Source organism: Amblyomma americanum, chromosome 4 (assembly GCF_052857255.1).
Source record: "Amblyomma americanum isolate KBUSLIRL-KWMA chromosome 4, ASM5285725v1, whole genome shotgun sequence".
Classification (NCBI taxonomy): domain Eukaryota; kingdom Metazoa; phylum Arthropoda; class Arachnida; order Ixodida; family Ixodidae; genus Amblyomma; species Amblyomma americanum.
The window spans coordinates 217041138-217064988 of NC_135500.1; the positions used below are offsets into that span (position 1 = coordinate 217041138).

The 23851-nt window shown below is 45.2% G+C and overlaps 1 protein-coding gene across 4 annotated transcripts; it reads left to right on the forward strand.

The window, feature by feature from the left end:
- Window positions 1–127: 127 nt before the first annotated feature.
- Window positions 128–23606, forward strand: Rpn13 (regulatory particle non-ATPase 13). Of its 4 annotated transcripts, none has more exons than XM_077663390.1 (9): window positions 128–506; window positions 1157–1273; window positions 1817–2027; window positions 3453–3525; window positions 6509–6732; window positions 8049–8102; window positions 16156–16322; window positions 17938–18040; window positions 23350–23606. In XM_077663390.1, the coding sequence occupies exons 1-9, from the start codon at window positions 303–305 to the stop codon at window positions 23451–23453; spliced, it is 1257 nt and encodes a 418-aa protein (XP_077519516.1). In that variant the 5' UTR covers window positions 128–302; the 3' UTR covers window positions 23454–23606. The 4 variants fall into 4 exon arrangements, with proteins under 4 accessions (XP_077519516.1, XP_077519518.1, XP_077519519.1 ...); XM_077663392.1 differs by having other exon boundaries at window positions 16156–16274; XM_077663391.1 differs by having other exon boundaries at window positions 142–506; window positions 6512–6732.
- Window positions 23607–23851: the final 245 nt, after the last annotated feature.

Here is a 23851-nt window from a genome sequence, read left to right on the forward strand (position 1 = left end):
TGCATCATTAACTTACACCAAGATAAGTGGGAATATATAAGTGGTCCATAATTTTAAACATTTCCAACATCCTTCTTGCACTCTTTATACGCAACTACGTCAGCTTTGCACGTCAGGTTTGAAGCTTAAACAACACGCCGCGTTTTGTATCGCGGTTTCGCAGAGTCACTTGTCGGGACTGCGAGCCTAGCTGGCCTAGCCTCTGTGCTGTGGAAGCATAGTCTCCTCTGTTTTTGCAGGGGTTCGAAGTCTGTTGTGACTGTTATAACAACGGTGGTTGTAAGCGAACCACTTAGCTCAACATGACTAGGGGACTTCTCTTCGGTTCTACTACTGGTAGTCAGAGCCACAGCAAGTATCTTGTCGAGTTCCGAGCTGGCAGGATGACGCGCAAAGGCAACATGGTGCATCCCGACAAGCGCAAAGGAACCGTCTACGTCCATCAGAGCGAAGACTCACTCATGCATTTCTGCTGGAAGGACCGCACCACGGGAGCTGTGGAGGATGTAAGCGCATGTGTCGGTCTTGCCTTAAAATTTCACTGCGTTGGGCTGTGTAGCCTCCTCTGTAGGCCTCTGGGTGAGATCCAACTGCGACAAAGGTGACGAGTGTCTTGGAAGAGGGAGGAAGATTCGCGTAGCAGTTTTTGTTGTCGCCTGATGTCAGTTTTTCCAAGCAGGGCCCCTCTAAATGGACCCCCCCCCCCCCCCCCCCCCCCATAGTGCTGACCCTCCAAGTATCCAACGACGTCATTTTTTGTGGAACCTTACGAAAAAAAGAAATTGATATCTGAGCATTGAAGGTAGGGCTTCAGTATAGTTTTTGGCAATCTTAGGTTATGCTTGGCAAATTGTTTTGCATGGACCGCCTTGCACTGGATGAGAGACACTGTTTAGCAGCCGCGTTTTTTTTTTGTGCATTTTTAAAAGTGGGGAGAGAGCCATTGTGGAGCCAGCAAGTCCTAGTGCCACTAAGCACAGTAATGTTCCAGATCCTTAGGCCTCATAAGATGCACATGTATCGAGTTGTTGGAACGAAATTGCAGTATACGTGCATTTACAGAGGTAATTAGCATCCTAGCAGGCATAGCTCTGTTGCGGGGGAGGGAGCTTTTACTTGGGGCACAATTAAGGTCATGCGAGTATTTATGCTGCAGGACCTGATCATCTTCCCTGATGATGCTGAGTTCAAGAAGGTGACCCAGTGCACGACTGGGCGGGTGTACGTCCTCAAGTTCAAGTCATCTAGTCGAAGGTGCTTCTTCTGGATGCAGGTGAGGAGGAGCTGGCTGTTCCCACTGTTCCGCATGCCGACCAAGATTCAAGTGTTTGTCATTATTTTTCTGCTTTGCTCACCTGATGTTAAAGAGGGTCCGAACCATGCTCTTGTTGATCGCAAGAGGCACTTGGGGGACTCTGGGTGCCTTGCAAGTGATGTTATCCCATGAGAATATTTCAGCAGCAGGAGTGAAAAAAATTTATTGTACAGTATTTAGCTCTTGCCATTTTCATCAACTCACATTCTTTTGTCTATTTTTCCTCGACGTGCACCTGTGGGAGCATTGTAACCTTCAATAAGTTTCTGGACTGCACTGTTGCCTATGACAATTAAGGTTGTACCACCGCCTGGTACGGTACTAGTAGTGTCATGTGCTGATACCCCATTCATCAGACAGAACATTCGCTGTAAAAAGAAAACGAAAATGTGCCTGCTTTCTGTTGTTTCTTTGTCATCTCATCTTGGGGAAATTTTTAAAATGCTACTGTCGCCAGGATACTGATTGAGTGCTTCTTTGATTACTACTGGATGTTCTCAGGAGCCAAAGGAGGACAAGGATGATGAGCTGGTGCGCAAGGTGAACGAGTACCTCAACAACCCGCCTGTGCCGGGCTCTAGCCGCGCAGGCACTGCTGGTGCTGGTGGCGGATCGGGCTCACATCTCCACTCGGAGCTGGGCAACATTGGGGATGACGAGCTGCAGAACCTGCTCAACAACATGAGCCAGAACCAGCTGGTGCAGCTCCTGGGTGCGGCAGATGTGAAATGTGTCACTTTGTTGCATTGCTAAAGTCTTTATTATCTGTACTCTTGATAGCCGCTTAGTGCCTTTAAATGTGTAAAGCATTACATTGCCTATAAAAATACCTAGCAGTTTCACAGTGGTAATTTACAGTTCATCAGAAGTTGAAGGTATCTAAAATGAGCGAGTGGGAGGAAAATGTAGTTTCCAGTCATCATGAGCCAGGAGAAGACAAAAGAAAGTCCGCTGAAGTGGGATGCAAGCATGTTTTTCAGGTGACCAACAGTCTAACCAGTGACCTGGTGTTGCTTGTGTGGAGAAACAGGGGAGAGGGCTTGAGACAGCCTCGGTGAGCAAGCGGCTATAGTACATAGATGAGTTAATGTTATCTTCATAATGTAACTTGTGAAGGGAGAGCCCTGGACAACGAAAGAAAATTTATTTCAATCCACGTGCTAGAGCACCTGAAGATTATTGAGGGGTGACTGCTAGTATGTCTCTGGTGCCAGATGAAGGTTATTTGGTGACCATATATAAGGCTGAGGAAAATGGATACCATGACACCGGTGAGGTCATTGTTTCTGAAGATATGGAATAAGTATATGGTATCAGCATCAGATGAAATACAAACACAAGAACACAAAAAAAATTTGGAGGATGCTTAAGCTTTGTCTTAAGAGTAGACGCGATAGTGCCCTCTCCTCCTTTTATTTTTCTCTTTTTATTCCTTTCTCATTTTGTTGACATCGTCAGTTAAAATCGCATTACCGGTTACCAATCACTATCTAGGTTGCAAATCATGGCACATTACGCCACTATATACTGTGTACACACCTCCCAAACAGATTTTACTGTTATACATACCACAACGCATTCGCTAGGTGGCCCTCTAATATAGCTGAACCAGTGACCCTTCGTGGCCTATGCATTGCATGCCCGCCTGGCACGCAGAGGGCCTGTGTCATCCCCCATTGCTGGTTAATTTGTTTTAATGAATCTCTTCTATATTTTTAAATACTCTCATTTGAAGAACATCCTCTTTTGACTTTTTTGGACCCTCGCCCAATTCGTTAGCTTCATTTGAAACTTGTGGGGTTTTTTCTGACTAATGCAGGACGACGGACGATGGCGGGTTTTCAGCAGAACGAGCTTTTTATGCTGTGATGTAATAATAGCTGCTAAGATGGAAATACGCCCAGGGTTTATTAACACTTCCACGCCGTAGTCTTTTAAACATCAAATTGAAAATCAAGTACAGTACAATTCTGTGTCCCTGAACTAAAATCTTCTCGTTTTGCTGTTCCCATTCAATTGTCTTGTTCTTGCTTCATTTGACATTTGCAGCGCATGAGTCAAGATGCCGCAAAATAGTGTGTTCAAGGTACTTCGGGAGGTACGAAAATCTGTTTTTGAACTTTCTTTTCTTTTCCAGGAGGCATTGGTGGAGTGGGAGGCGTTGCCAACCTGAGTTCTCTGTTGAGTGGAGGGCGTTCATCAAGCCAGAGGTCTGCGTCTTATAGTTGAATTTAAATTTTTTGTTTCATGAATTGTGTGAACTAACTGTCGGGTTTGACAGCCGTGAAGAACATTAACTCTATCCTTACCGCAAAAAAAAAATGACTGATTTTGAGTGTTTTAAATTAAAAATTATTTTTTCTCAAGAAGTGCCAAATGCACTGCGCAGTGTAAGGCATGAACTTCAGAACGAAAAAAAAATGCCAGAGTTGTGTGTGCAAAACTTTTCGAAAAATTATTGGTTAAATATGCTCATAACACAAAAAACAATACAAGGAGAACAAAAACAGGCCGCTTCACTAAGCTAGAAGTTGTTTAAAAAAAAGCAAATGTACAAAACGTTGCACATGTTCTTAGCTACGATTCTTGTCATTTTCAGCTGCTACATAATAAACCGCACTTTCTATGGCCTTTCAAGTTGGGGAATATGACTGCTGTACCACTAGAGAAAGCAATTGCGAGAGGACATGAAGTGGAGATAGATGTGGAATGTGCTTACACTTGCTCTGGTTTCTGTTTTTGTTTTTATAGTAGAGCTTGCAGTTCCTACTTTTTGACATTTTTTTTATTTCAGTTGATGGTGAATGGGTTCTATGGATGAAAAGGGGGCTTGGCCTTCCTTGACATCATCATAATCAAATATCTGCTGGCACATTTGGTAAAATAGTTTGGCAGTACGCTGTAAAGATGCTAAAGCATCAAGAAAAACCACCCTCAGCTTTTATAAATCAAGTGCACTGCATAAAATACACGTGGACGGCGAAATGAAATGTGCTAGCACGTGCTGATGTCTCGGGCCTCTCAGACGAATTGTTACTTTTGGAACTGAAATTCAATTATTCCACATCGTTGTCTAACTCACCACTGCTGCTCTAACTGAAAAAAAAAAAAAAAAACTATCAGAACCAACTAAAGTGCTTGGTGTAGCCTTTTGCTTTTAGGAGAGTGTGGCGAAACCGACGCCAATGGTTGCCGACAGGCGGACTACGTCCGGTCAAATTGTCATTTTTCAGGTCGCCTCCACGCGTTAGAAAATCAAAAAACAAAACTGAAACCAAGCAGTTGGGTGTTATAGAAGCAAACTAGATGGTGCAGCTTGTCCAGGAGTGCAGACTTGACGGCAGGTTCCAAACATTCGTCGTATAATGACCGATGGCCTGTGGCATGGTAGCGAAAGAGTTAAGGTATGTGCTTATTTGTGTTTATCAGGATGCTTGGTACACCACTAACCACTGTGTCTAAATATAGATTTACTAACTGATAATAAAAAACTTTCCTTCTTTTTGGTTCTGGAAACGGGGTCATGCTATAATTTGATTTGACTGACTGCGGCATGAACTGCTTTTGAACATAGGGTCTCTAACCAGTGGAAAAAAATGTAAAAGTGTAAACGCTCGGGGCACAAAGGTGCGTTTAGGCAGTTTTATGTTTGCTGCTCTAGTACTTATTAAAAGTCCACATTTTTAAAATATCGTAGCTTAGATGTCTTGATGCTGCTCTCATGGGCTTACTGCATCATGACTAAGTGCTGGAAATATACAGTGGCGTGCATGCCTATGTCCATGTAGCCTCATCAACAGAACTTTTTGGTGCTGATATTTGCTTTACAGTTTTTTAAAACGTCTGGTGCGGGGACAGTTGCTACTCATTTTTACCTCTGCTTTCATAGCTGTTTGAAGCGGCCCATCGTGCATACCAAGATGAAAGTCGCAATGATCTACTGTGGTGAAAGTGAGCGGTTCGCAAAGCAGCCAAGGCTATTTTTTTCCTCTGGGAAATTCTGTCATTGCGAGCTTGGGAGTGGCAGAGCTGAGAGATAACACATGGTGTGGCAAGTAAAGCTGTACATGGTTCTTTGCTTGTATTGTCTACCTCGTTGTTCTGTGCCTATTCATAAAGTGTTTTTTTAGTTACCACACTTGTTTGAATTTCCTGCTGCACATTGTGATGCAAGTGCTGTGGACCCCATTTGATGATAGGATTCACTGTGACCTTCTTGAAGAGAGATGCTGTTGAGAATTTTTTTTAAGAGCTTCATTAAAAAATGCAATGAAAGGTTGAAAAGGCTATGAGGAGGTTGGAAGATTGATGCATGACTTTGCAGGTTTCTTGCTGGCATTTGTTTGCTCTAGAATGGCGCATGCATGTACTGGTTTGTGGCTTTGCAGTGTAAACTGTGGGCACCCTTAAAGAATTGCTTTTTCTGCATTGCACTTGTAATGCAAGTGTAATGCACCTGTAATGATGGTGTGGCCTCGTGGTCCTCCGTCTCTCTCCTTGAGCATGGTCGCCTGGAAAAGGTAGGGCAGCTAATGAGGTGTTTCTGAATGCTTATAGGTATCCATGTGAGGAACTTAATATCTATTGTGCATGCTAAGTGCAACCTATACTCTCAAAGGGACTTTATAAGAAGAGCTTGTTCATTTTCTTGAGTGCTTCTATCCAAGGACACGGCTTAACTGAATTATTTCTCTATAAAAGTATTATCTTAGTCTTTTGTCAGTGGCCAATGCACTCTGAGCCAATTTCTGTAGGTCTGTTAAGCATGATATGCTTAGCGGCTGAGCTGTGTAGGTTTCGAGGAGTGAATTTAATGAGATAAGTGCAACGTTCTTGGTAGAAGTCAATTTCTTCATTCCCTGCATGATCAAATTGGCACTGTAATGGAATCGGAACTGGTAATCTGTAGAATAGAAACTGTGCCCATGGCTAGGTGATTGGATTACATAGAAAGCAGCTGCAGGAGCTCCACAAGGAGTACAAAAATAAGATTGATATATTGGGGCTAAGTTTCTATTTATCTGCGAGTTGCATCATGTGGCACTGATTTACCCTAGTGCAAAATATTTTGTTTATTTTTCCACCTCTTCTTGCTGCTCTTGTTTTCATTGCATGTTCCTCTGAATCTGCTATTGTCTGGCCCTGTTCTCCCGTGCAACTTTTGAGTCTTCACTGGCTTCTGTTTCTTCACAGCAGTGGAACAGCAAACAGTAGTGCAGCTGCTGCTTCTGAGGCCGTTGCTGCGCCAGCCAGTGGTGGTTCAGCTCCCGCGTCGAGCACGGCGGCGAGCTCAACTGCCCCGGCCTCTGAGACACCGGCTGCAGCCACATCTGGTGCAGCTGCCAGTAGCTCTGGGGGCTCGTCCGGTGCTGCCATTCAGCTCAGTGACCTCCAGAACATCCTGTCTGGCATCAAGAGTGAGTGTGGTAGCAACAACCTTCACTGCGCATGCATTCTCGTGCTTTGTTGGCTAGGTGAAAAGTGAAAACAGAGTTCAAACATTTGGCATTGTTTGCACGCCATGATGATGTGAATTATGACGCTCATGATGGCTTGAGGCGTGACATACACACCGGGGGTGCGTTCCTATTCATTTCTTAGCAAGTGCCATCGCGGTGGCCCAGTCGTTATCGTGGTTCGTTGCTGACCTGAAAGACACGGGTTTGATCCTGGCCACGGCAGTCGCATTTCAACGAAGGTGAAATGATATAGGCCCATGCACTGTGCGATATCAGTGCACATTAAAGAACCCCAGATGGTCGAAATTATCCAGAGCCCTCCACTATGGCGTCCCTTCAGAGTTGCTTTGGGACATTAAACCACATAAAACCTAACCCATCTTTATAGCAAGCAGTCTACTTTGCTGCCTAAATTAGGCAGTTGACCTACGCAAATACTGGATGCAATGGAGCAGACACGCGGTAGTTATTGGTTTCAAAGCTGCTGGGGAAACAACAGAAGGTACAGATTCCTTCTGTTTGTTGCATTTACGAAAACTGTAGGAGACCACCATGTGGCATGCCTTGCTAGAAATGAGCTGCCAGCTGTACAAAGGTTGCTTTTAGCAGGAAATAGCTAGGAACTAAAAGGCTATGCTGGTTTCACGTTGCCCAGCAAAACTTACATAGATGTGAAAGAAGAAAGGGCAGTGGAAAAGGGAGCGAAACAGAGAATGCATAGGTAGACATGCAGACTTGCCATGCTGGTGACAGAAAAATGTGCATAGCACATGCTGGACAACGAGCCCACAGCTAGGAATAAGCATTCTGAATGCTTATGGTCGCTTTGCATGTGCACACTGCACCAACTGTAGAGAAATTATGGTGCGCTCAGAATATCGTGTTATTGGTTGCCATGGTTACTCATGCATGGTTGCTAGCGTGTGGTCCAGAGGAGAGCCATTGCGTCTTCGTGGTTCGCTGGCTATGGCAGTTCGCCGGTGAAGCCTTTAAAAATTAACTGTTGCACAAGTGTATGCATGTTAATTATTGCATGCTTCTTCTGCCGGTGAAGTAGACGTTAGTTTGGCAGCACTGTAGTGTCAGTTTGAACTTACCAGGAAATCAATTTAATCGAGTTCGAATTAATGAGGTTCCACTGTTAAACACAGTACAGGAAAGTGAATGCCATTTCCTTGTGAGAAGATTTGCCTTGCGTTCTTGTTGATTCCTCTCTTTTTTTCCTTGTGAAGAAAAAGTCAATATTTTGAGGAAGATGCCTCTCTGTTCCACAGTGCCGCCATCAGAAGTGAGTGGAGTTGAGGCTGACAAGAAGCAGTCTGTCAATGGTGGGTGAAATTTTTTTTACTTGTAACTTGAAGCCTTGTCACAAGGTGTGATGCAGCACTGGATCACAACTTGTGAGAGCTGTATTAACACGACAGCGTTAATACAGCTCAGCGGAAAAAGCATCGTTGTCCTGTTGATGTCTGGCAGTGAAATTGATGTCGCACGTGGATCTGTGGAATTAAGGTGATTAAAAAACAACATGTAATGCGAATTAAAGGTTACCTCATGTCTCAAATGTTGTAACTTTCTAATGTAAATGATTTCTGCTTTAAAGAAAAATTTCAAGGATTTTAGTTGGGATTCAAACTTGCGATCTTTGGGTTGTGAGTCGGACACGCTACCCTTAGGCCATGGAGGCAAGCTTGTACGACTTGAGAAGCGGGGGTTTATATTTTTTTCATGTGGTCTTTCACTTGAATTGGTCTCTTACAACTGTATGCTAATGAGTATATGTGTAATTATGTTTGAATTATGAAATTAGTAATTAAGCAAGTAGCAGAGGGCAAGTTGGCATTTCATATCCTCTTTGCTTCATGTGGCATAGTGGCTCTGGCATGCGGCAGCCACCGGAAAACCACGCGTGTTCTTGCAGCTGCTTCAACAGATGGCGCGGGAGGAGTGTACAGTGCGCGTCGTCTTCTGCATTGTCTTCTGTGTCTGCAAAGTGATCTGCAAAGAGGACCGCAGATTGCTGAAGGGGACCCATTAACACTATCGTGTCATACCCTTAAAACGGAGCTTAATTGTCCCCCCAATTTTTTTTAGACTTCAAGCAGTGTTTCACACAAGTGCACTCGACATTAATTGTTGGAATTTTTCTCTGGCCATCTGTTGCTTATTCCATGTGTGTTTTGCAAGGGGAGCAGTTTGCTTCATTGTTTCTCATGCTATTAGAGAAGAAGGGAGAGACTGACACATTGAAGATAAAGGTGGTAGAAAGTAAGGAAGTTAAAAACTGCCGTCGACCTTTTATATAGAACAACACCGATATTTGATGCCAGGAAGATGCGGTAGCGCTGCGGTCGCTAGCTGGGATGAGTGGAGTTGAAAAGTAGGGTTAACACCTATAGCAATACATGCAAAAAAAAAAAAATTTTTCATAGCAGTTTTCTAATTTCACAGTGTGGGGTTGAAATAGGAGGGTTAATGTGTTTTCCTCCGCTTAACTGCGGCTGACCGTCCAAACAGCCGACCCCATCCCGTGATAGCGAGCACTACTGACAGCATGCCGACCGCAACAGAGGGAACAAAGGAACGGTGACCCTGGCCAACACGAAAGGCATTTATTGCTTCAACAACAATGATGCCAGCTTGTAAAAAAATATGTTAAGGAATCGAGGTTGTTCGACCCCCAAGCGAAGTTACAAGTGAATGTTTGCCCACTCTAGGCTATAGGAGAAATTCCGAAGCCGGGCAGGACGAGGTCGCGGGATTCATTCCCACAAGCCCTCGCCTTGGGGCGGAGAGTGGAGTGGTGTGCCAAAACAGCCGGACGCGATGAGTTCCTGAGCCGAACAGGGAGAGCTATCTCCCATGCCCACAGCAGCCATGCTGTCTCTGACACTAGCGTTGCTGTTACGCAGGCGCACTCTCATGTTTTTAAGGTAATTACAGGGAGGACGCATCGCGGGTAAGCTAACGGAAGGGAACAGAGCAGAACATTATCATCATCATCATCAGCCTGACTACACCCACTCTAGGGCAAAGGCCTCTCCCATGTCTCTGCAACTAACCCTGCCCTTTGCCAGCTGTGGTCACCGTATCCCCACAATCTTCTTAATCTCATCCGTCCACCTAGCCTTCTGCCGCCCACTCCGTTACTGTCATTCCACTCCGTTACCCTCAAGGACCAGCGGTTATCTTGCCTCCGCATTACATGCCCTGCCCAAGCCCATTTCTACCTCTGTATTTCGACTAGGATGTCATTAACCCACGTTTGTTCCCTCACCCACTCTGCCCACTTCCGGTCTCTTAACGTTACACCTATCATTTTTCTTTCCATGGCTCGCTGCGTTGACCTTAACTTAAGCTAAACCCTTTTCATTGGCCTCCACGTTTCTGCCTTGTAGGTGAGTACCTGTAAGATACCAGTGCTCACCTGCGATGTTGTCACTTCATGAAGAATAAGCAAGTAAATCCTAGAACAGATTGTGAAAGCATGAAACGTCATTTCAAAGGCTGCGTATTTTTAAAACACCGGGATACATGCACGCGAGAGCAGGAGCGTAACCCATTGAACACACATGTAAGCAAAACTTACCGAAATATTTTTCTTGTTTTGCAGACTACCCATGGAGGCGGCCATTCGTTAACAGTTGGCAAGTGCTTTGAAGGAGAGTGAGGCAAAGTATGTTACGTCAATTTGAGGTTATCGGTTTAAAATGCCACGTTAAATGCGTGTTGTGAAGCCAGACATATCCCCAAAAGGCACTCTATCCGCTAGGTAATTCCCCGAATCGCGCATGCTTCTCATGTGCCTAAAAGAACAGTGCTAAGAACAAGATGAAGGACGAAGAAAAGGACAGAGTAAGGTGCTGTGTCCATTCTTTCTTTTGTCCTTCATCTCGTTCCTAGCACTGTTCTTTTAGGTATGCAGTAACGACTAGCTCGACACCTTGCTCGTGTGAACTTCTCGTCTAGCCAGACATGCTGCGAGGAGATGTAGCGCAGACTGCCGTTCAAACTAGGCGGCTAGGCAGCTTTACTTGGAAAAGCACCCTCAAACGTCGTGGCAAGCTCACGAAAGAGAATCTCATGCAGTATCGGACAATGGCATAGACGATACCCTGGCTGCCTTCGGATCCGGTGTCTATGAACGTCACCTGGGTGTGTAAACATGATGTTGGCTGTCTGCTACTGTGCACAGTTTGTTTATCGTGCTGTTTGAGGACTGTCTTAAATGTAAACCTATTTAGGCTGTGTAATTTGAACGGCAGTGTTTGCGAGGGAACATGGTGCACGCGCAGGAATATGTCAAACTACACAAGAAGCTTGAGTGATTGAGGTAACGCCCGGAAGATAATGCACTTTTCAGGCTTCATAACAGACATTCATTATGGCATTTTAAAGCGATTGCTTCGAAATGACATATCATATGTTGTCACACTCTTCTTCAATGCGCTTGTCAATTGTTCAGGAATGGCTGCCTCCGTGGTTAGTCTGTGAGAGGAAAATTGCTGGCAGTTTAGCATTGCTAAGCACAGAATATTGTGGGAAAGCAGGTTTTTGCAGGTGGACACCAACACCACCTACATGAAACCATTACTGAGGTGTCCACTGACCCACCCAGGGAGCTAGTTATGCGCCTTTCCTTTCTTCAAAATCAGTGGAATCTACAATGCTGTCAACGCCAACACAAATGAACACCAGTGGCCTATTGCTCCAGTTCCGCATCTCTACCAGAACATTGTCAACACAAATTCAACCGGCGCACGTTTCTCTGTCATTACCGCCATGTACTGTTTTGAAACCTGGATGTAATGAACCTCTATATAGCGAATCCGTGGATATTACAAAGTTTCTAAATTTCCTAACGCATGTATTTGAGACCTCAGTGTAACCAAGGTGTTGCAATGGTTGACCTTGATATAATGAACTCGCTGCACAGACTGTCTGTTAGCTTGTGTTGGATTGTGAAATTTTGCAGAAAAGTTTTATGGCAGTAAAGCACGAACTGAGCATGAGAAAAATGCTTACGATCGCAGCGAGCGACCGCAGTTGATGCAACGCGCCACGCTCCAGCGTCATCGGTGCATTTTCGCTGCTTTCGCTTTTGAAACGTCTTACCATATGGCACTACAACATTTCATGCTCAAAAGCAGCGAAAAATGATAAGGCATAGCAAAGAAACTACATGAGCAGTGCGTGCCCATTGCTGCCGCGCAGTTGCTCGCGCGATTGCAGCGCTGATAGGTCTCTCTCTTCGGGAGCGGGGACGCTGGAGAGCACCAGCAACGCAAGATGAAGAGTTCGTTTCCTGGGACAACAGCACCGGGCAAAATGGAGAGAGGGAACTTGTGGGAAGAAGCATGTGCCTTGTCTAGCTCGGTCGCAGTGGCCTGTCCTCCCTGCCTCCCCCACTTTCCCCACCCCACTCGTAACGCCGTTGCGCGAGCCACCATGGAAACGGCGGTAGCTGCTGCCAAAGTCTATCAGCGCGATTGCAAAACGTTTCTCTGCGTTTATGACTTCAAGTAACGGGGTTTTCTCTAAACATTTTCAAGGTGATTTCACCTACATTTGTTTCTTATTTTGGTTTCCGTTCTGCACTGTTCTTTATAGAGTCTTCTTGCGAGAACTACATGGAACGATAACCTGGATGTAATGGAAAATCGCTAGCTTTTTTCAGTTTCGTTATATCCAGGCTTAACTGTAGCTCGAAGCGCAATTGATATGTCCACTGACCCAGGGAGCAAGTTATGCACATTTCTTTTCATTTCATTAATTTTGCGCACAGGTAGGTGGAAGTTGATGAAGATGACAATGTGCAATCCACAGCATGAGTGTCTTGCGTTTTAACATGCGGCGTGATTGGCTGCTGCAATAGCATAGTGCTCTCGTGCAGTGGCCAGCGAAGCTATCTGTTCACTCTGCCATTCGAAACCTATCACGGCAACATTTATTTTGTCTGCAGGTATCTGATAGGCTTGAGACAGACATCGGCATTTCCAGGATTGCTAGTGAAGAAATGCTTTTGCATTAAAATATTTTGGAATTTGCTAGTACAGGTCGTGTTGCTACTCCATACCCAGAGCTGGGGGCAACTACCACGCACACGTATCATGCTGTTTTAAAAATACATTGCCTTCAAAACGACATTTAATACTTTCACAGTCTATCCTAGAAATTGATTATTCTTAATGAAGGGGCGACATCATAGGGGCACTGTGTCATCGGGAAAACTGCTTTCAAAACTTTTGCTTCCCTGTCTGTATTTTATGAAAGCTAACTCTACTTTTCACCTGCTTGGCTCCATTGTCCTCGAGTGCTTCTGTTTGCAAATTCTGTGTTGGTCTGTAAATAGCTGATGCAGGCCATTTCAGCTTTGGTTAATGAGCATAGCTGTTTTTAAAATGCTGAGCTCTAATTGTGAAAGTTCTCTCATCACTGTGTTCGACGGCATTTACTTGGCAGATTAATTTTGAGAAAGCAAGTCTGCAATACTCCTCTGCTGTTTACACATTGGTCATGGCTCTTCCCACAGGGTAGCAGAGTAACATAACTTCCCCTTAGCAAGAGATGGCTTCGTTCATAAGGTGGAACTAAGATGGGTTTTGTAGCAGCTGCTACAGTTATACTGCATCAATTGAAGTAACACCTGATGTCTCGAAATCACCAAACCACGATGCACCAGCAAAAATGAGAAGAAAAAATACTCGCAGGTTTGCCCTCCTCCTCAGAGTGAAGAAGTGATGATTTAGCTGAACCTTTGATAGCTACCATCTTTACTTGCATAATGAACCCACTTGTTTTGCGGACAAGTTGGCACCAATTTGGGGAGAGGGCTCATTACGCGGGGAAAAATAGTTTCGACAGGTTTTTGTTGCCGGAGTAAAAATTTTTCTTCATATGTCCGCCTGTGCTTGTCCATCCATTCATCAATCCGTCAACAACAAAAGCACGCGGTTAGCTGCATTCGTGTCTTCTGTATTTAGCATTGTTCGCTTTGAAAGGTGTTTGCTCTATCATGGTGCGATCAGACGATATTGTAATAGTCGACGACGTCGACCAGTCATGGTGAAATAGACAAAACACGCTGAATGCTGGCCTTGAAGGTCGAGCGCTCATTTTTTATGCGAGGTTAAAAAAATTCTCACGATGGCTGCGAGTGTGATGTGAATGTTTAAGGATAAACACGTGATGTCATCACCTTGCAGCATCTTGGTGTGCTGCCAAGTTCGGCACTGCGGACGGCGCGAAACTGAGGAGTGTGTTAAGAAAAGTTAATGCTTAAAAGAAAAAAATTCTCAACCTCAAAATTGGAAGGGGGGGGGGGCGGGGGGGCTGGGTGTGGGGGAGGAGGTACAGCATTGCTACAGCGGGCTGGCAGCATGTGCAAGGAAACGGGCAGTGACCTGTGCATGTCCAGTTAAGGTCATTTCTTGGAATGTCACTAAGAGAGGCACAGAGTAGGCAGTTTTCACTGTGGCTGTATCTGCTGTAGGGCAGAACCTACGCTCCGTTTAATCATACTCTAAGTTAGTTTACTTGGCTTCCAGTTTAATGTTGTCCAACCATCGTTGTCCTGCACCAGTTGTGTTCACCTTATAGAAGCAGACTTCCTAATCTGGTCTAATGTTTTAGGGGAATCCCCCAAGGTGAAGTAGATTTGTAATAAGGAAGTAATTATTGGCATCCACCCAAGCGCAGCCATATGGCTACAAAGGAAAGCTGTACAGCTTTTCTTTGTAGCCGTATGGCTGCGCTTGAGTGGATGCCAATAAATTACTTCCTTATTGTAAACTTCCTAATCCTAAACATTGACATTTCAGTGTGCTTCTGATATAGAAAAATCTTAGATGCTTGTGTTTTCATGTCAGATGAAAGAATTGAATATAGTATATGTAAACAGCAAAACCTCGTTGATATGTTCCTGGCTAATACGATTTTCCGGCTGATGTACTCAGAGTTGCAGCCATTCAAAATGTCCCTTAGAGTTAATGAAAATGCCCGTAGAGTTAAACTATTTTTCTCCCGGTTGTTATGTTCCCGGATAACACTATTTCTCGGCTACTGCGGTTAAAATTTTGACAAATACTAGTGGTATGTAATACACATCGCAACCAACCGCACTTGTGCAAATGCAAGTGGGCCTAACGTGGGGGCACGCGACATGAAAAGCTGGAATGCAGCAGCTGTGATCTGCTGTGGTGGCTTCTCTGCAGTTCCTTGCTGCAAATGGGCGAAGCACACACACGAAAACAAAACGGTGCGGCGACATAAGAGGAGGTTGTTCCTGCGGGGAAGCGATATGAAGGAGAAATGCGTCCACATCTTCATAGTGCCTAAGGGCGAAGAATCTCGGAAGTACAACGATGTGCTCAGATACGGGCAGGCTGAGTCTGGGGAATGCGACATGAAAAGAAAAAAAAAAAAACCGCTGCGATAATTAGCAGCCGCGGTGGCTTCTCCGCTATGCCCAGATGCAAGGGAGAGAAGCGTAAAAAAAAAATTCGCTGCTTTTGTTATTGTCTTCGGTGGGCCAGATGTGTTGCGAGGTTCCTTCCCTGCTTAAGACAGTACAAATGCCGTGAGCACTAGAAAAGGAGCTGTTCATACCTTTTCCCGAGAAATGCTTAACAACATTTTTTTATGAAGTGGAATTGGACTTCATTCAAAAGTCATGTTTTTTAAAAATTAGGTGTTTTGGATGATACGTTTTTCCTCATATAGCCGACGGGTAATTCGGACTCCAATAATTCGGACTTGCAGGATATTTAGGACATCGATGAGGCGCCGTCAGTCGCCCCATTGAAGCGCATACATATTCACGACGGATGTTTCGGACTTCAAAAGTCTGAAAGTTTGATTTTTCGGACTGATTTCAGTCGCTTGCGGGCCAAAATCGGCCGTCTTATCGGCTTTTTGCCAGCGCAAAAGGAGCCATCTTGGATTGAGGTGGAAATCAGTGACATTTTTCAGCCGATTTCATCTCAATAAAGTGATTTTTTTTGTACTTACGGATTTTTTGGACTGTTCGTTTATTCGGACCATATTTTCGGACCGAAAAACCGGTCGGCGACTGTAGTATGTTTCTTTCTGCATTTTTTTTTTGTAGTGTGTTAATGAGGTTTTACTGTATATGCATTCTTTCCAAATTAAGAGTGAGTGCTCATCTTACCTGCTTTTTTTGTGCAGTTATATTTGTTGCACTGAAAATGCTGTCCTAAACAACCACGAGCCGAGTAGCCCGAGAGCAAATGTTTTTAAAGATGTTGCTCTCATCTCGTCACTCACCTTTTGGCTGCCCTCAGCCTTATCCCATGTACCCTTGTGAGCATATTATATGCAGGTGTATCCTGATATTCATGCTCTGACACTTCATATGTGCAGTGGACCTGTCATCGACCATCAACATGGAGGTGCTACAGCCGCTGCTGGACAACAAGGAGCTGATGAGCCGTGTTGAGAAGCTGCTGCCCCCTGCCTCCGAGTCCAGCTCACAACCCGACGTAAGCGAACGCCTGCAGGCCACCGTCCAATCCCCACAGTTTCAGCAGGTACTACTACTGCCTAGCGCCTGCACATGCCCTTGCCCCGGTTCTCACTGGCCGCCCCTGCCCTTTGGTCCTGGCATCAAAATTAACAAAAAGAGAGAGAGACTCCGTACACCTGTCAGGTAGCAGGTTCCCCCGCTTCATCTGATTCTCCACGGTGCAAAGTATATGTCTATTAGAAGTGTATAGTTGGTCAAAGTTCTCAAGCCTCAGGGTATGCTTTTGAACAATGTAGTTGGGCACTTGCAGTGTCTGTGTAGCTACCAAAGTCCTTAATGGTGGGGACAAAATTTCTCCTCACACTCCAGAAATTTTTAGTTTTGGGGGTCTCGTAAATGCCCAACAGCACAGTTCGAAAACAGACCCTATAGCCTGGGGTCTTTCGACCTGCCCTGTATCTTTAACGAAGACGCTGAGGGGGTGTTTACGTAATGTGAGGCACTACTTTCATAGTCAGCTTCCAAGGGGGTCATGTTGTGTAGGCAAGCAGGTTATGGGGATCGTGTATGTGCAAGGAGGTTTGCAGTTGTGTGAGGGACTTAACGGGCCCCTGACTGGGTTAGGACACTTCAAATAAAAAAGTGCAGCATGTTAATCGGGCAGGTATGATTAAGGCCTCTAGTTTAGCCTGAAAAATTGTTGAATTTGAGCATGTTTCGTGAACTTGTTTCTTTGCTGTCATATTCTGTTTTTTGTTATTGTTGTTACGTACATAAGTAGGCACGAGGGAATCATCGGAAAACGGTAATTTACCGTATTTACATGAATATAACACGAAGGGGGAGTTTGGCATTTTGGGAAAATTATAAAAGTATTACTGATGATCGCGAATATATCGATTGTGAATAGTTTGATCTATCAACGATTCAAAATAAAACATGGCAACAGACATGTGTATCTGTAACCGAGAAGAGTGAATACATTGCATCCATGTTAGCAGCGTGCTTCCTGTGGCGCCGCAAACTGGCAGCACGCTGTTTGTTGAATGTCACTAGCCTTAGCTCACTTTGCTTTGAAGCCGCAGTGGACGATGCTTTGTAAGAAGCCAGCGCTGATCTAAAGAGGTGTAATTCTGTTACTGGTACACTACAAGTGCAGTAATATCTCCATTAAAACACAGTTGATTTCAGCGTCACCTTCGGCAGCAATGCAGGCCATGTGAGAGCCGCTGTAAACCTTCGGTCAGCTAGGCTGGCTTCACTGCATGTCCACAAGATTTCATGGTCCTCCATGCTACAGAAAGGTGTTCAGTTGGTCGCCACAGTGTTTTTTAAATTGCATTATTTTCCTGCATACCAGAGCTCTTTTTTTTTTTTAAGACTGTGTGTTTATCGATGGTGCATGGCTGCTTGTTCTAGGCTTGCCTACTTTGTGTTCAGTGTGTGTTTAACCTTTTGTCTCTTTAGTCTCTATAATCCTCATCCAGCCTTGCCTTTGCACCTCTGTGGTAATCATCGTGTGCCAAGTGCACTTGCTTCTTCCTTCTGCTCTGCTGCTCGTCACGCCTTTTGCGAGTTGCTCCACGTCGGAGCTAAGAGCTGTGAACTGTGAAAGCCTGCTTGGATAATGAGTGTGCTCTGCCTTGTTAAAAGTTGCGAATCACAAAAACCCTACTCAGGCGCTGAGCATGTTCAGCACGGCTCTGCACTCCGGCCAGCTGGGGCCACTGATGCAGCAGTTTGGCATGGATGACAGTGTCGTCGCAGCTGCCAACTCGGGAGGTGAGCTCATTTGTTTCTTTGTTTTTGGAGACCTCGCATTGTGAGTAAGTTTCAGTGCTTGCTTGAGTTTTTTGGCCCAAGATGAATTGTTGGAACATCTAAGAAACAAGGAGTTTGGCTCGGAACACAGAAGGTGCAAGGCCTTGAAGCTCTGTTGTGTAGATCTGTTCTTAGAGCTCGTTTTCTCAGTATTGAGAGAGCTTTTTGTTATGACATCTCTCAAACTATTGCTGTTCATTGGTGTGTCTGACTGGCCAGGCATTGCTGGGACCCATGCTTTACCCGGCAAAATACTACAGTCCAGTCCAACTACAATGAACGCCGCTGAAACAAAATTTCTGCCACAGCAAAGTATTACCGATACCCCGTCGCCAAACTGTACAAGGCAGTGCATAGTGGTGCTCCAGCTGCGCCATTTGCGCCATTCTGATACATTTGCATTTTGTTGCGCCAGTCTGCCCCAAAGGCGGCAAATTGATCAATATTGCGCCAATAAGAAGACGCGGTTGCGGGAAAACTACTATTTTTGTAACCGTTCAGGCTTTCAGTTGGCAACCTACTAAATTGTTTCCGCAGTTGGCAACCCAGGGCACTGGTGGGCTGGCTCGTGGTAGAATTTAGCAGCCAGTTCATTCGCATATATCGAGGAAGGAAAGAACTCTGGAGAGGCGGTTAAGTCACATGTCTTGAAGGCGTCTCCCCCTACTTGGCCGCCGTCTCAGCACACTTGCTCGTGCGCAGCAGGCATTGCAGCAGATGACTCCGCTGCGCCTAGTGTTACTATTGGCTGCGCCATCGGCCAAAGACTCGCAGTTGTCCTTGCGAAAGCGCATGACTTCCGGCACATTTTTTTGCCGTGCAGCTCGGATAGCGAGGACCTTTCCCGAAGTTTTCCTTCCTTCATGTTCGTGCATCATGTCGGTTGTGTCATGTTGGTCAACCCTGAAGGGAGCCGAAGAAGTATCTTCCGGTTGAAGAATAAAAGATAGGAGCAGGTCCAACGAGGTCAAGATTGACTGGAACACGGGAATTTCGGCATTGCTGATTCACTTTGCGAGCTTGATGAATTTCTAAAGAATTCCAAGGAGCATTGAGATACAGTCGAACCCACTTATAACGATACCGGTTTTAACAATATATCTGTTAAAACAATGAAAAGCTGCTGCACCGTCCACTTTTGTATGTTTTCAATGGTAAAATAGCCCGCTTACTACATTGCCCCCATGCCGCATATCGGTTACAACAATGGAGTCTGGCTCCTGAGTGCTCGCGCCAAAAGTTAGTGGAATGCGAAATCCTTGAAAAGAAAAAAAAAAAGAAATGAAATTCCAGCCGCTGCACCCTCCCTGCCGCGCGCTCATACATTAGAACCTGTTTTCTGGCCTTCTCCGCATCGCCAGCCTCGCGCGCCTCACACCCACTGCCCTTCCACTCCTCCGAACACAAGTGTGCTGCGCCCATAGCTCTATGCCGCTCTACCCTCCGAAACACGAATGGGCCTCGCCAACACGCCGACAGCGCTGATCTGCTCGCTCGCCCCTCATAAAGTGCAGTTCTGCCAACGGATTTGGTTGTTTGTGTTAATTGATTGTGTCGAAGTCGTTCCTGGCCACGTGGCTTCTCTGTCTCGCTTGAATCGCCGCCGAAACGGAAGTTGGCTGATCCGCCCGCTGATTATCGGACAACGTTGCCGGTGAAGAGAAAGCGCACGGCTATCGATTTGGAGACTAAGTGCAGTATCGTGAAGGACTATAAAGACAGTAAGAAAGTGTGTGACTTGGTTGAGAAGTACGCACTATCGCAACCGACGGTGTCGACGATCATCCGCTTTGCTGAGAAGTTCGACAAAGAAAAGTGCTCGCTTGACAGTGGGCGCAAACGCGTTCGACAAGGTGCCTATAAGGAGGTAGAGGAGGCCCTCTACGAGCGAGTGGTTTATAGGTGCCCATGCCCAGAACTTGCCTATCACTGGGCCGATTCTGGCCACAAAGGCAAAGCAGTTTGCCCTGCTGATTAACAGTGTGGACTTCCAGCCAAGTGGCGGCTGGACACAGCGCTTCAAAGAGAGGCCATGAAGAAGGAAGGATGTCGGCATGCTTCGCGTGAGGCTAGCAAGGCTGACAGACATGGGGTTTTCTTGTGCAAGCCAGTGAGAAGTACGTTGCGAGATGCTTGTGGCGATTTCACCCCAGCATTTCTTCGGGATTTTTCACGCTGAGAGGCAGCCGCGGCAACCTTCTCGTATTTTTTACAAGGCCCCTTTCGGGGCCACCAAAATGATGCCTCGGCAGAGCTCGCATGTCACTTGCCGTCCGTGACCCCTCTTTGTTGTTGTTATGCTTTTTTTCGTGCAACCCGTTTATAACAATTATCGATTATAACAGTGGAATTTTCATGGCACTTGAGTATTGTTATAAGTGGACTCGACTGTAGTGCCAACATGAACAAATAATGGTTTTAGTGAACATGTCCTTTAGACTTCTAGTGAAGCACGCTTGGCTGAACTTGCGTGCAGGACAGTGCCAGCATTAATAAAACGTTTTGTCTCTGTTTTTTTGTGAACACCTTTCTTCTGTTTTTTTTCTTGCTAGCTACACATGGCTGAACCCGATCTCGTTAGTAACAAACTTTTCTGGATGACTCCTTTATTCCGTTCGTGCTGCTTCCCGGTTGCTCCACAATTATTGTTCTGATAAAAAGTACTCCAAAATGAATATTTTTCTGCTCCAAAAATTGTTCCAGAACTTGAAATGGTTGGATCACCACTGCTGTGCAGCTATTTCACCCCACAACGAACACTTTTCAGGATGCACTTCCGCTTCAACGAAGTTTTTGAGTTACCAGCTGACATTTTTTTGTTGCGCATCCAACTATGCCCACAGAGTTCAATATTTCATTTCTTTTCACCAAAAACTGCTGCCAAAGTTAGTTTACACTTTCAATGGAGTCACTGACATTTCATGTGGAATCTCAATTAATGCGCCGATTTCCCAAGCATAACTGTCTGCGACCTGTGTCCATTCGTGCGAGATGGCTTTCAGCTGGCCTACTTATTTGCTCGCTTGCTTGCTTTGCTGATGGACGCATAACAAGAATCTGCTTTTCGTTCATTTCAGTGTGAATTTACTGTGTTGGTAAAAATAGGAAACAACATTAGACATTTGATGGGGAGTGGTGGGCAGTTCCAAATCGCTTTCCCAGTGGCTTCAGTGTGGAGCGCGTTAGGCCTGCCATCTTGAAGCAAGTGGTGTGTTGTTCCAGGAATGACTACCAATGTTGGTTTATTCCAGGCTCTCTCTTGCACAGCAGGCGAGCATTATAGTAAAATTTCTTTTTCTTTCTGGTGCAAATGCCTTGTACATTCACTGCTGCATAAATGGCAATTCTCGGGTAGCCTTAACAGAACAACACGTCACCGGCATGTTCATATCACACGTCTCAGTCTGTTCCATGAATCATAGTAACTGGATCTGTCGCAATGTCCAAAGCATCGATTTGGAGATGCATGTGACCAGTTTTTTGCACCTAGTGATGTAAAGTGCACATGTGCCTTGTCGGTGTCGAAATGCCTCCAGGTAACGCATGGCTTCATTGTGAACTCTCGCAGGACGAAAACAGGAATGCTTTTATGAAAACATGAATGGCAACAAAGAAGTACAGTCGAACCCCGCTACAATGAACATCACTTGTACGAAATATTTCCAATTCCCCGTCAGCTCGCCACAGAAAGTAATGAAACAAATTTCTCATCACAATGAACCAGTTTTGGGGCGTGTTTTCGCTGCAACGAAATTTTTGCTATGTGAATCTGGGTTTAAAAATCTATCTTACAATAAAACAAGCATATCACCGCCCATCTGTGTACTTCAGTAGGTCCACACTGCTTTGTTTCATTAAACTTTCACTGGAACCAATTGATCCACTCATTCAAACGCACATGAAGACTGCCATTGCTTGGTGATGATGACAATCGGGCTGGCTGCCTTGCAACAAGGCACGGGTGCAAGCTCCCGTTTTCTTCCAAGCCAGAGCCGCAACCAATCCGTCGCCAAAGGACGCAGCAGCCTGGCAACAGCAGCAGCGCATTTGCCCTAGTTTTTTTCACTTGTGCCTGTGCATTGCAATCGTCACGAGCATGGCGACTTTGTCTAGGAAGCGGAAGTTCCTTTCTTCCGAGGAGCTGAGTGATGAAACCATAATTGAGGGTGTTCACCACAGTGACGCATCATCGGATGATGACAGCGGCGCAGAGGATTTAGCACCACCACCTGCACTAAAAGTGATGGAAGCGTTTGATGTGCTCTGCAGATTTATTGGTGCTCACGATGACGATGTCGCGTTGCAACTGCTCACCGAGTGCGTAAGTCGTGCCACGGCACTTGTGGCAAAAAAAGAAGCAGAAGAAGCTGGCCGACTTCTTTGGAAATAAATGGTGTTTTGAGACTGTGTTGTCCACCCTGACTGTTTTTGGGTTGTTTTCGCCTCAACGAAATATCGCTTCAACGAAATTTTTCTTGCGCCCCGTCAGTTTTGTTGTTGCGAGGTTCAACTGTATTAGGCATTTCGGTAGCCAGTGCAGCGGGTGCTTTTGTTATGCAAATATATCTATTGTTTGAGATTTCCGGAGTGATACGAAAATCAGACCGTGGTGCTGATTTCGGAGCAATGAAAGGCTGAAGCTGAGAGATTTTTGAAAATTAATGTTGCTTGTGAACTACCCAGTCCAATATATTGATGGTCTAGTCTGGTTTCACGACATTAAATTTTCGCTTCAGCGCAATTTTTTGCGTCTCATGAATTTCATTGTAGTGGAATTCGACTGTATAGTAGTGTAAAATTACTGACCAATTGGGTTAGAAACCTCATTGTCCCCACATCCATTCTAACTCACATAACTCCCTCCCAGCAACCCATCCCATCCATCTTTTCTCAGGGGTGTGGTCAAGGGAGTCTCCCCAAGTTCACTCCCCCAGCAGTGGTTTGCTAGCTTCCCTTTCATTTTTCGCCTATGGGTGTACTAGATTTGCCTTTGCCTTACCTTGACCATCTTCATTTTTGATTATAATTGAGCCTGTCTATTTAATGGCATGGGTGGAGGCAATTCTTTAGGCTGCCTGAATGTATGGTATAAAAACATAAAACAATGCATTGTTTGTTTGTGCACAGTTTTATGTTGCAAGCCATTGAGCTAATGATTGCAGAAACCTGCAATCAAAAACCTTTTTTATCTTTGCTTTTGCGTGAGAAATGCATGAATGCATGCGAACTTAGTTTTCATCTTTTTAAAGTTGCTGTGTTTTTCTTTTTAGACATGGCGGAGTTTGTGAAAGCCCTGCAGGCATCTAAGGCAGCAGAGGACAAAACGCCCAAGAAGAAAGATGACAGTACTGATGAAGACATGGGCCTTGACTAAGCAGGCCTCCTCCTATGCATCGCTGCTTTGCAGGTCACCTTGTGATGGAAGACAGCCAGCCTATGGTTCTCAAATCGTGTCCACTGTTCTGCCATTAAACATTTTTGTGCTTTACTATAAGAAGCACAAAATAAATTATGTTGGCATACTGGGCTTCAAGAGATTTGCAAAGTTGACTGCATGCTGGAGAGAACTTTGCATTGCTGTTGCAGTAGCCAGTGCTATGTCTTCTCAGGAGATGGCTAAACTAAAGGATTGAAGCTTGATATGAAAGTTCCTTGCATCTTTCACTATTTGCTCAAGGCTCAGTGTGCGTCATATTGTGATTGGCTGCGATACTGTGACGATGCAGTAGAGTGGAACTGCCACAGCAATGAACGACAGTCTGTGTTTCAGAG

What these genes read in the sequence shown, in the direction of transcription:
- Rpn13 (XM_077663390.1), top strand. Translation starts at nt 303, where the DNA reads ATGACTAGGGGACTTCTCTTCGGTTCTACTACTGGTAGTCAGAGCCAC. An exon ending in CCACGGGAGCTGTGGAGGAT is followed by an intron (nt 507 to 1,156) that starts GTAAGCGCATGT and finishes TTTATGCTGCAG; the next exon opens with GACCTGATCATCTTCCCTGA. An exon ending in CCAGCTGGTGCAGCTCCTGG is followed by an intron (nt 2,028 to 3,452) that starts GTGCGGCAGATG and finishes TTTCTTTTCCAG; the next exon opens with GAGGCATTGGTGGAGTGGGA.